This window comes from Cryptomeria japonica, chromosome 4 (genome assembly GCF_030272615.1).
Source record: "Cryptomeria japonica chromosome 4, Sugi_1.0, whole genome shotgun sequence".
NCBI classification, from domain to species: domain Eukaryota; kingdom Viridiplantae; phylum Streptophyta; class Pinopsida; order Cupressales; family Cupressaceae; genus Cryptomeria; species Cryptomeria japonica.
In genome coordinates, this window is record NC_081408.1 from 652,412,832 (window position 1) to 652,425,258 (window position 12,427).

The following is a 12,427-nucleotide window of genomic DNA, read 5'->3' on the forward strand; positions in this document are numbered from 1 at the left end:
GAAATGACCATCACAAATGACCAAAAATAACTTCACTTGGGAGAGCCATACTCCATATAAATTTAGTCATCATTGACTTGCAAGGTTAAACACTTGATGGCGGCTGGCAAGACAAGCATAATGATGTTACTGATTCAATCATTCCTAGATCACAATTCACAAACAATACCTCCAACAACATAAGATCCACTGTACTTTCACCGATATGTAGGGTCATCTAGGTCCTCATTTTGGGTCCAATTGGTAAGTTTAATGTAGTCTGCCCTTACTGTATTTATATATAATTATATCAGTAATCAACAGAAATATTCTTATATTCAGATTGATATTACATGTTGCGGGCCATGGGCCCTTGTTAATATGATTTTTGCCTTCCATTTTTTTATTCTATCAAATTCCTTTTTGTAGTGAATATCTTATTTTCAAGACAATTTTCTCTCCTTTTATGTGTTTACTGTTTCATCATTTTTTCAAATTTCATGTACTTTTCCTCACTGCAAGTTTAGACTTACCTTCCACCTGTATTTGTATACAGATTTAAGGTGTTGCTTAAGTTACTTGTATTTTAACCAGGTTTGACCGAAACTTGTGCTGGAAGTTTTTCTTCCTTGGCCAATGTCTTCTCAATGATTGGAACAGTTGGGCCGCCTGCCACAATTATTGAAGCAAAACTCAAATCAGTCCCTGAAATGGGCTATGATGCACTTTCTAAAACACCTCGTGGAGAGATTTGCATCAGGGGAAAAACACTATTTTCTGGGTATTACAAGCGTGAGGATATGACAAACGAAGTTCTGGTGGATGGTTGGTTCCACACAGGTAAAAGGCATGTCGATATTTAGTTTTATTAGGTTGTTTATGTTTCTTGAATGACATAAGTACATAAAAATAACTGGTATCATTTGGTTCTTTTGATGACTTCACTTACCAACTCTAGAGAGAATTGTGGAATGAATGATGCAGGTGATATTGGTGAGTGGCAACAAGACGGGACAATGAAAATCATTGACAGAAAGAAGAACATTTTTAAACTGTCACAAGGTGAATATGTTGCTGTGGAAAATATAGAGAATGTATACAACCGTTGCTCTTCTGTTGCTTCGGTATGTAACCTACTTTGTAATGCTTGTTTGGAAATTTACAAACAAGAAATTGGCTTCCAATTACATATGTCTTGTTGGAAGTTAAATATCTTAATGAAAGATACAAATGCCATCATCAAATTAGAAAAAAATAATTGAGGATACTTCTGGAAATACTGACATTAGCAACTGTCCAACATATTTTCTGCATTCAACTTTGAAAAGCTAGAAAAGCTGTAAAGTTGAAGTCAAAAATTTTTAAAATACCCAGGCTTTCATTTCATTGAAGTGGTTAGTGTAACTTTAGATGTAGATTAAGTCCTTGTTTTTGGATTGCATAAGAATATGGCATTCATAGGTAATAAAACTATTCTAGTCAGATTCTGTTCTGCATTAAAAAGTTTAGGCATCTACAGAAATTCGTTACCAAGAAACTAATTTATTAAAGGCTGACAGAAATACATACAATAAAGAAGATCCTGGTTGTATGATTATTGTTATGCTCAGAAGTACAATCATATGAAAAGCATTTTCTTGGAATATGGGAATCACCTATGTGAGACAATTGCCCTTCTGATCTTATAGCACTTGTACAAAATTGAGGAAATGCTGACAGTTAGATTAAATCAGATTATACATGCTGTAGTCACGCCTCAACCTCAAAACATTGTTCACATCTATTGCACTTAGTCAATCATATATGCAAGCTCCCATCCAAAGGAATTACATGGAAATCACATCATCAACCATCAACATGGAAGAATTATTTGTAGTGCAACACAAAGTCTAGTTGATGTTTACATATGTTTTTTCCTTGGGCAGTTCTAATTGATTGGTACCACAGCAATCTAATGTCCACGAGTTCAGGTGTTTATGATCACATTAGCTTCGCCAGGGTTTCATTATAACAGATATCATCTATTCAAATTAAATACTTCAACTAGTAAACTGTGCAGCCTTGTACAAACTTTCTATTTACAGCAACTTCCTATGTTTATGACAGAAAATCCAAGCAGGATGGGATTTTGAGTATTTTGCATTCTCAAATGCACCAAAGTCGTCCCAATCAAAGGCAGCACCAGTGAGTATTGCTGTTTTGATTAGCTCTCTTAATCCGAGCATTAAATATTGATGGAATTACCAGAGAACTCTGCATGAGATGGGGAATATTAATTAACAATTGAGATACGCAGAATAAACATTTCTGTTTCTCGAAAATGTTTGGAATTTAAAGAAACAAATCATGGGCAATCTCAGTGATGTGAGGAAAAGTATACATTTCTAGAAAAACGAAAAGCTACATTATAGAACCAGAGTCAAGGTAGAACCACATCTTCCTAGAGGGTCTTCCCACATTTATGCACACAAAACATGTGCCAAGTCATGGATATCATATGGTATTTCTTTTGTTTTTGGAATCCTAGATTATAGTCAACAATCCATGGTGTTGATGGTGCTTTGACACACTATGCAACACAAATAAAATACTAAGTATTCTATCCTCTCTTGAACAAACACTCCCCAAATGCTAAGTTGCATGATCAAATGGGACAACTCCAAGGTTCTCGAATGTCAGGTCTTGACGTGCTCTTGGATAGACTCAGTTGTTTGATGTGATATTGCTGGAATCACAAGGTGGACTTACATTGAATCTCAAATGCTTGAATGTCGGTAGAACGTGGAAATTAACTTGATTGAAAGAAAAGAAAAAGGATGAGGGTTGAGAAAGCTAATCTAACTCTAGAAATGTAAGAGCAATGGACAATATTTGATGAAATTCAACTAAGCTTTGCTTTGACATGCAGCGAACATCTCCACAAGGCTAGTGCGATCTTCTAGGGATAGCTTTATGATTTTCAGATCACCACTACAAGCATAGATACCCTCAAGGTGAAGCATACCAATGAAGGAATGGTTATTGAAATTAAGCTTGGCTAAGATGGATCCAGTTGACTATGCAAGACACTTTACAATCAGCAAGGTGCTAGTAGTATAGATGTACGAATTTCACCATTGATCATGCACAAAGTTCTTCCATTCATCTAAACAACATCAAAATCAAACAAGTAGAGACCATGCAAATGTTGAATCAACATATGAATTTCACCATATCTTTAATGAAGTTTACTTGCTTCTTACAACAATATCTTGGCAACAATCTTTGCCTTCTCTTCCTACTCTACTCTAACTATTTACTTGCTATATGCTACTGATCTACTTAGTATTGTCTATTAACCTTTACAAATAAAAGACTGGAGCCTTATATAATGCTCTCATTACAATTGAGTGGCTCAAATTGATTCACAATCAATGGCCAAGATCGAAAGATAGAAATCCTTATTAGGGTTTGTTACACCCATCACAAAGCATTGAATTGTTGACCAATGACAAAATTACATTTGATGGGACACATCCTTTTTTGAATAATTGACCAATAGATGACAACGGTAGGTGCATCGAACTTTGTGCCCACATGTGGTAGTTATCCTTTTTGATGGATGAGTCAAGTACATTGAACTTGGACGCCTTAGCTTGAAACGATATGATTGGATAAGTGATGACTAGGTGCCACCTCAGCTTGCTTGATTTTTGTAGCTCATCACAAGTTGTAAATGAATGAGGCACATCTCTTGATACTCAACATTTCCAAGCTCGATCAATGAATGAGGTGGAGGTGAGAGATCTTCCCGAATTGCATTATCTTCTAACTTTGATTAACTCTTCTGAAACTATCTCCTTTATCGAACTTGCACCATTTCTGCCTTAGAATTCTTGGATTTCCGGACGAAATTCAAGATTGTGAAAAATTCCCTCCTTGAGTACTTGATGTTGATCGCTACTCTTTGCCTTGTAGGGTTCCTTCCTTTGAATGGTTGATTTCCTTGATGTAGTCTTGAAAGATCTTGGATTTGCCTCCCTTCAAATTGCCCTTTTGTCTTCATCATCGAAATGTGAATTTGTCCATGTTTCATCATCACCCTTATTCACTGAATATGTTGACCTTGTAATTGTTGAATCCTCGGCCTTGCCTTGAATGCATTGATCTTACTCTATCATAACTTATGTATTCTTATGAAGTCCCTCTCTCTTCGTGTGAAGCTTACTTGCTTACTTCCATTCTTCTACGACCGATTGTACTTATCTTCTAGGTCTGAGTGCATACCAAAGGGTTCCTTGTAATCATTCCTCTTGTGAACCTGAAAAAGAAGCATTGTGAATCAAGAAGGAGGTAATATTGAATTCAATCTTACACACTTATGTCGCAAGACAACATCAACCTCTACCAATAAAATCTGGAAATGAACAAGTATGGTCTAGAAATGATGATTCTTGACTTAGAATCTGATTAAATTGTGAACAAATCTGCTCAGATCAGAATGCTTTGACTCTGTTCTGTAAATCAGAATCAGGTCCTGCCCATTTTGCACTAGGGACTGCTGGTATTTGCTCCAATTCATGGTTGATCAAATGGAATGATCAACCATCCTTTATATGTATCGATCTAATGGATGTGTTTCTTGTTTTATATTTCCAATTAAGCCAACTTGATATTGCAATGTTTCATTTTATTTCCATCGATCATATTTTTAAATGAAATGCCTGCTTAAGGTTCGGCCTTTCTTCTCTCTATTGGCGCTAGCTCATGTCTCCTCTTTTATCATGGATGTTGGTCGGCCCAACAAGTTCGTGTTCTACCCAAACAAAGGAAGTCTTAAGTCACACTTTTTGGATAGCAAAGGAAATGATTTGATCTTAAGTTGCACCTTTTTATGGTCAACGATAATCTGATAATCCTTAAGTTGCATTTTTTCATATGTCAAAGGAAATAATCAATTCCTTATGTCGCACTTTCAAGGGGGCAAAGGAAATTGCCCAACTCTTATGTCGCATATTTAGCATAGAAAAGGAAATAAAAAAATCCTCATGTCGCACTTTTGACATGGCAAAGGAAATCATTCAATTGTCAAGTGGCTCTTTTGAATGGTCAAAGGAAGAGCTGATATTGGTGTTTGAAGTGGCATTGTTAATGCCTTGAAACTTTTTTTTTAACCTCCATCGTAAAGTTTGCGGGGCCCTGTTGACATGTATTTTGTACACAATTATACACAGAATAAAATACCCAAAGGCATCTTATCCTCTCTTGAATAAAGTCACTAACTGCTGAAGATATCGCAAGAAGGATCAGTTAGGATGACTCCAATGTTCTTTTTAGTAGGGTCTCTACTTGTGGATAAGCACCAGTGGTCGTTGTGATTGCTGTGTCATCAAGGGGCCTTACGTTTCCGAAGAATTTCATAAACTAAACAAGCTCTCAAAAAATATCAAAAGAGCAGGGTTTGCAAGAGATCTAATCTAGTCTAACCCTAAGAATGACTCAATGTGGACGAGACTTGGCGAGATTCTACCAGCTTCAATATTGCCATAAATTAACAACTCAATTGAAATTGATGCGATCTTCTAAGGTAACAAATGATTTTTCAATACATCAAGGATCAAGGACACTACCACGAAGGTACATATCCAAGATACAACAATGATTGAAGGTTTAAGCGATTCAAGTATCTCCAGTCGACCACGCAAGACGTTCCTACAATCAGCAAGAAGCTAGTGGTTTGGAAAGTGAATCCTACCAAAGATCAAGTCCAACACTTTGTCCTTCAAATTAACATACTACTTTGATTGAGAATGATTCAAGAAAATGAACAATCATGAAGATAACCACGAGAATTGCAATAAAACACCATAACTTCAATATTTCATTGATCTCAAAGCCATCATGTACAACAATTGTTTGAAATTCCTTCCTCAAAGCTCAATCTTGCTACAAAATAACTTACTTCTAATCGCTTTATCTCTCTAATTCTCTAATACATCAATATATGACAAAATGAAAGAAGTGAGGGTATAAATAGCATCCTCAATTACAATGAATGGTCCAGATCGAAAGAAGATCAATGGCCAAGATTATGACACCTAAACCCTAATTAGGGTTTATTACAAATAGCCTCCCTTTTACTGAACAATATTAAATGCAGAGCCAAATATTAAATTTGGCACAAAAATCTAGGAGACATAGACCAATGACAATTAAGGTGCCATGTCATCTATAACAACCTCTCATCTAGAATCTTATTTCCTTTCCAATGCTCCTTTTTAGCATATGCAATGAATCTTGATACGATTCCTTCGATCTCAGCAATTGGAATCTTGGGAAGATCTTCATTCTTTCTTCCAAGTGGATGACCTGATCAAATGCCTTGAGAAGAGCAGCGTCCCATTCAGGTTCAAGTTCCTTAGTCTTCTCAATCAGGAGCATGGTAGCAAACATCTGGTCCCGTTGCTCATCTGTGATAACATTAGCATCCTTGTAAAAGATGACCTTGACTCTATCCTCCAATTCCTGCAAATCCACATCTGTCTCAACCTCGATCCTCTTGCCAAGAATGGTACGTTGTACCTCAAACACTCTGTCCTGGATCGGGTGGATAACCTCCTCAACATGATTGCACCTAGTACTGATGTCCTCGAAGAGAACTTCCTTCATCTGGAGTAAAGTCGACCACTGAAGTAAACTGTGAGGTCCTCCATCCATGATCTTTTCCTGCGCTAAGACCTTTCTTGATGTTTGTCTGATTACTTGCAAGACAGGAATGATAACATCTTTGGTATGAGCAAAAGCGGCTACCGTTATCATCAAGTTGTGGATGATCTCAAGAACTTGGATAGCTCGGTGAATAGTCTGCATCATCCTTGTAGCAAATTCCATGGCAACTGTATGAGATTTGTCGATCCATGAGCTCATAAGCTGGACCAAACTCCTGACTCTCTCTGCTTCACCAATCGATTGAAGGGGAAGTGCCTGTACGGGTGATCTTGCTGGATCCTGACATCCCAAAGGTTGATTGAGTTGGCTGAAATATGTTCTCCATGCACCGATCTCTCTCTCAAGTTTTCTATTTTTCTCCATTTCTTCTCTAAGCTTGTCTTTCAATGCCTCAAATGAATCGGTGGCATCATCCAGTGTTTGCTCAGTTGTGAGTGGACCAAGCTCAAATGTTTCTACATCATATTCTTCTGCAAGGATCTCACCTTCATACTTGTCTACGGCCGGTGTAGCTATCTGCAATTTCCTGGATCCAGTCTCATCTCTAATCATCTTGGACATTTTAGTAGCCTTCCTCTTCTCTGTCACTTCCTGGGAATGTCCAACAAGGCTCTCCAAATCAATCACATTGTCCTCGTCCTCGATCACAATCACCCTTGTTAGTCTTTCCTTTAACCAATCTGGGATGGCAGATCTTGTTTCTTTAACCTGTATCTCCTTAGGCAATATTTCTTCTTCTCTGGGAGGAGATGTTACTTCATTATCTTCTTTATCTTCATGCAACTCATTATCTTGAAGAGATCCACCTGGTGACCTTCGAGGTGCCTGTCCTTCTTTATCGTTCTGTACCATTGATTCCATAGACTCCTCTATCTCAAATGTCCTCTTCTCTTGTCGAGAAGATGTGCTGGATGAACGATCTTGGTTGGCCTCTTGCTTCTTTTTGGAAGATTCTCTTTTTTCAGGTCTCTCTTTCCTCTTCGAGCCTCTAGGATGGAGATTGCCTTCACTTGCGCTTCAAAGGTTGCCTTCACTTGTATTTCTAGGATTAGGATTACCCTCACTTACACTTGCCCCACCTTCAGCTGGTCTCTCCTCCAAGGTGAAAGTCATAGCTATGCCCTGTTCTGTCAACTTCTGATGCTGCACATCAACCCATCTGCGAGTACAAGACAAGACTAGAGCCATCAAAGCATCTAGATCCACAACTTCGGGCTCATTCCAATCTAGCTTCACTGATTTGCTTTCTCGATCATAGGATGATTGGAGATGTCTACCACTGTCCTGAGCTTGGTCGGCCACTCTGTAAATCTTGCATTTCTTGATGAAGTCTAAAGGCAATTTGGAATGCATCTTTCTTTTCACTTCAAGATCATCTAAGAGATTCATCATAAAATCTTCTATCTGAAACTCATGCTTATATTTTCTACCGACTGTCTCCTCTATATACCCATAAGGATCAAAGCTCTCTCTCAAGGCAAAGAATGAAAAAGAATACAAAGCTAACTCCTTCTCTGCGTCATCCATGGCTAGAGCATTAGGACATACCTCAACTGAATTGCCTAATACGATAGGTACAGGAACTCCATTTCCATGTTTGTGTCTGAATGCCTTCGCATAAGCTGCCAACTGTCTTGTTACCTCAAGTAACACAATTCTGTCTGTCGGATATCTTGGCAACATGTATGGAGGTGAAGGACATCCATGGAGTCTAATTTAAGTAAATTTCGGAAATTGGATAAACCAAGCACCGTACCTCTTTACTAGCTCTTGAGCATCCTGAGATAGTCTATTGTGAATCCCACCTTGCAACGTCCTTGTGATGTTCATCGTGAAGGTATCATTAACTAACTTGTAGTTACTTCCTGGCAGATGATGCAAGTGAACATAGGAATCACAAACTCTGACCTCGCCGGGTCCTCTTCCAATCACTCCTCTGTGAGGTAGTCTTGCGTACTCAAAGCTCCTAATCAAGGCATATATGACGTATGAACTCATGTGGAAGGACTTGGTAGCCTTCAGTCTCCTTAACTGTACGTCCAAGCAATGGCTAATCATTCTAGCCCAATGAATTGTTCCTTTCCCCTGAACTATCACTTGGATGAAGTAGAACATCCATTTCTCAAAATAGAAGGCCTGAGGGGCTCCTATGACTCGGTTGAGCATTGTTATCAAATCCCTGTACTCCTCCTGGAAGTCGATCCTATGTGGTGTGTTCGGGATCTTGCTCAGGCGAGGATGACTCTTAAGTAACCAATTCTTGTTGATGATGCTTAAGCAAGCATCTGGATCATCTTCGTACATGGACCTGGCTCCTTCTATGCTTTTGTAGACCATATCTCTGTGTTCCGGAAGATGGAAAGCTTCACTTATAGCCTCCTCTGAAAGATAAGCTAAAGTGTTTCCCTCCTTGGACACGATCGTTCTGGACTTGTGGATCATAATGACGAGCACACTCGATCATCAATTCATGGCACTGGATTGCTGGAGGGAAGCCGGCTGCCTTAATGATGCCACTTTCAATTATTCTCCTAGCGACAGGTGATGGCTTGCCAATGTAAGGGACTTCTCGAAACTTCTTCGTACTGAAGTTGCCCAAGTTGGTATCTCCAATGTTGCTCCACTTAGACACGATCTTGGTCTCCAGTTCTTCGTTCTTTTGATCTTCCTTCATGAGAGCTGGACGACTGGTGGATGCTCCCGCCTTCGGGGTCGCCATTGTAATACCTACACAACATTTCATAATAAGAAATAGATTTTGCAATGTATAACTATAGATTAGAGATAAGATTTAGGAAACTTCATGATAAGTCTTTGAGTTATCATTTCCTAAATGCGATCGAGCTATTGAAATTTCAAAATTTCAAAATTCAAAATTCAAGGCTATGACGATCAAAATTCAAAATTCAAGACAAAGGATCTTCGCCATACCTCACTTGCGAGCTAACTCTAAAAATGCAAAATAAGAAATTCGCCTAGGCAAAAATCGAAGCTTGGAGCTTTTCAACGTGATCTTCCCCAAGCGAACGTCTTCCTTAGCAACTTCGCCACCTTTGGGGGGTCTTCAATGCCTTGATGGCAAGTTCGCTCCACTTGAACCAAACTCGCACTCCTTTTGATGATGTTTGCACCTTGTAATTGTCTTCTCCAAATCGCATGCAAAGGATGATTGAATGATTGTTTTAAAATGCAATAACTCACCCCTCCTTTATAGGCGCTCTCCTCTACAAATACCTCTAGGCCGACTTTGGAAAATAAAGCAATTAAAAAAAAAAATTTAAATAAAATAGGGGCCGACTTCTATAAAATATTGAGAATAAAACCCAAGCGCACTTCCCCTTTTTTATTTAAATTAATAATTAATTAATTAATTGCCCTCATAATTAATTTTTTCGATTTTTTAATAGGCAAAATTAATTAATAAATGTTCATGCGCAATTTTAAATGCCAATTTTAATTAAATATTTCAAATTTTATCGATTTTTAGCATTTAATATAATTCAAAAATTATGTTAGCGCCAAAATTTGGAAGATGTAAAGAGGTACAAACCATATCGCCTTGGTCCCTGACTGAGGGACAGGAGCGAACTTCATTTTGGCCTTGATTTTCTCGCCTTTTACATTCAAAATCATTTCCTCTACGTTGAAACTGGCAATTTAAATAGGAATCTTGTGCTTGATCGATCAATGTTGTAGACGAATGCCTCCTAAGATCATTATCGCCCTGGTCCTTGGCTGAGGGACAGGAGCGAACTTGCATTTTTAACTCAAATTTGTGATCTTTTAACATCCACTTCTTGTTTGTTACCTTTCAAATGACGTTTTCAACCTTGTGTAACTTTGTTTTGAGGTGATCCTTTGGAAAGAATGATTGATTTTGTGAATATCGCCTTGGTCCTTGACTGAAGGACAGGAGCGAACCTTTGTGTCTTGGGCTCATCCTTGTTCCTATCAACTTGCAATTGTCTTCACAATGTAAAATGATGTCCCTTATACCTTTTTGAACACTTGAAACGAACGTGGCCTTCAAAATTTAAGCACACTTGGAGATTTCGCTCTGGTCCCTAGGAGAGGGATAGGAGCGAACTTAGGTAATTTCATCACATTTGGCGGTCTTTGCAACTTTATTCTTCGTCGAGGCGTTCCAAACATCATTGCTTCCTTGTACCCTGACTTGGAGTGACTTAAACTTGAAGGAAACATTAGATATCCTTGATTTCGCCCTGGTCCCTGGCTGAGGGACAGGAGCGAACTTTCATTTGTAAGCTCAATCACACTTTGCCAATGTTTAAAACTATCTTCAACGGACTCGTCATGCTCTCTTTCATTCACCTTTGACATGGAATTTGTTTCAACTTGGTGAGAAATTGGTCTAAGGAAGAAATCGCTCTGGTCCCTAGCTGAGGGACAGGAGCGCCTAGGCAAATATGGGCCTCACTTTGGTGTCTTGCAATCTTCAATTTGTCTTCAATGGATTCATTACGCCTCCTTTGCTTGCCTCAAGCTTAAAACTTACTTGATCTTCGCCCAAAATCAGTCTTATAATGAAAATCGCTCTGGTCCCTGGGAGAGGGACGGGAGCTATCACTAAATTTCGCCCTGGTCCCTGGGAGAGGGACAGGAGCGATTTTGCTTCTATGGTCAATTTCCCTTATGATGACATTTCCAAGTTATATTCAACTGATGAAATGTACTTCCTTGGTTCTCCTCAAATCACAAAATCGTTCAAATCTTGCAAGGACAAGGCAATGTTGGATTTTAAGCTTCGGTCCTTCAGTGAGGGACAGGAGCGATTTTTGTTCCTGGCACATTTCCATGTTTGCAAATTTCTTCAAATTATATTCAATGGAAAGAACATGCCTCCCTTTATCTCTTCCAATCCAAAAATCGTCTTGATCCTGCAAGGACAGTGATATTTTGAGAAACAAGCTTCGGTCCTTCAGTGAGGGACAAGAGCGATTTTTGTCCTTGAGGGCAAATGTTCATCTTTTTGTTGCAAATGACTAAGTCCTGGCGTTCCATCACGTTTATTCCATCTTCCATCACGTCCTTGACGCTTTAGCTTGATCAAAATGAAGTCAGAATGGTCCAGACAAGACATTTCGCCCTGGTCCCTGACTGAGGGACAGGAGCGATTTGTCCTAAAACTCCAAAAGTTCATCATTTTCAAATCGCAAAATCTTCAAAGGTTTCAATTTACGTTCGACCACATCTCCTGGCGACCCTGCACAAGACAAATGAAACAAATTAATAACCAGGATGCATAAAAGATCACTTTCGCCCTGGTCCCTAGCTGAGGGACAGGAGCGAACTTGCTTCCCTAGGCCAAAATATCATGATTTTAAGGCTTCAGTCACTTGACAAGGCAAAATTAAGACTTCTCCAATGCCTAGGATCAATTATCAAAATTTTCAAAATTTGGTCAAAAATCACTCGGACAAAAGTTCACAATTCCATCATTAACACTTAGGCAAAATTTGGACTTGCATTCGAAATTCCGACTGAAACTAGATAGACTCACTTGACCTCTGACGAATTCACCTCATTTCAAAATTGCATCTACGCGAGGATGCTCAACAAGTCTTCAAAATGGACTGGACTCTGGCCTGAAAACATCAGAACGGAAACCCTAAGGCTTGACCCTAGTCCAGACGACTGACTTACTAAACCAAAACCCTAAAAAGCAGAGAGAAGGACGAGCAAAACGAGCAAAAAGAGGGGGTCCACATTTTAATGGGGC

At 38.8% G+C, this 12,427-nt stretch overlaps 1 protein-coding gene across 2 annotated transcripts in view; it reads left to right on the forward strand.

The window, feature by feature from the left end:
• Positions 1 to 12,427, forward strand: part of LOC131047666 (probable CoA ligase CCL6) — a 162,599-nt gene that overhangs the window by 101,991 nt on the left and 48,181 nt on the right. For both annotated transcript variants that reach the window (XM_057981463.2, XM_057981462.2), the window contains 2 exons: positions 574 to 819; positions 964 to 1,103. In XM_057981463.2, the coding sequence (XP_057837446.2) occupies positions 574 to 819; positions 964 to 1,103 (386 nt within the window). The remainder of the gene's footprint in view (positions 1 to 573; positions 820 to 963; positions 1,104 to 12,427) is intronic.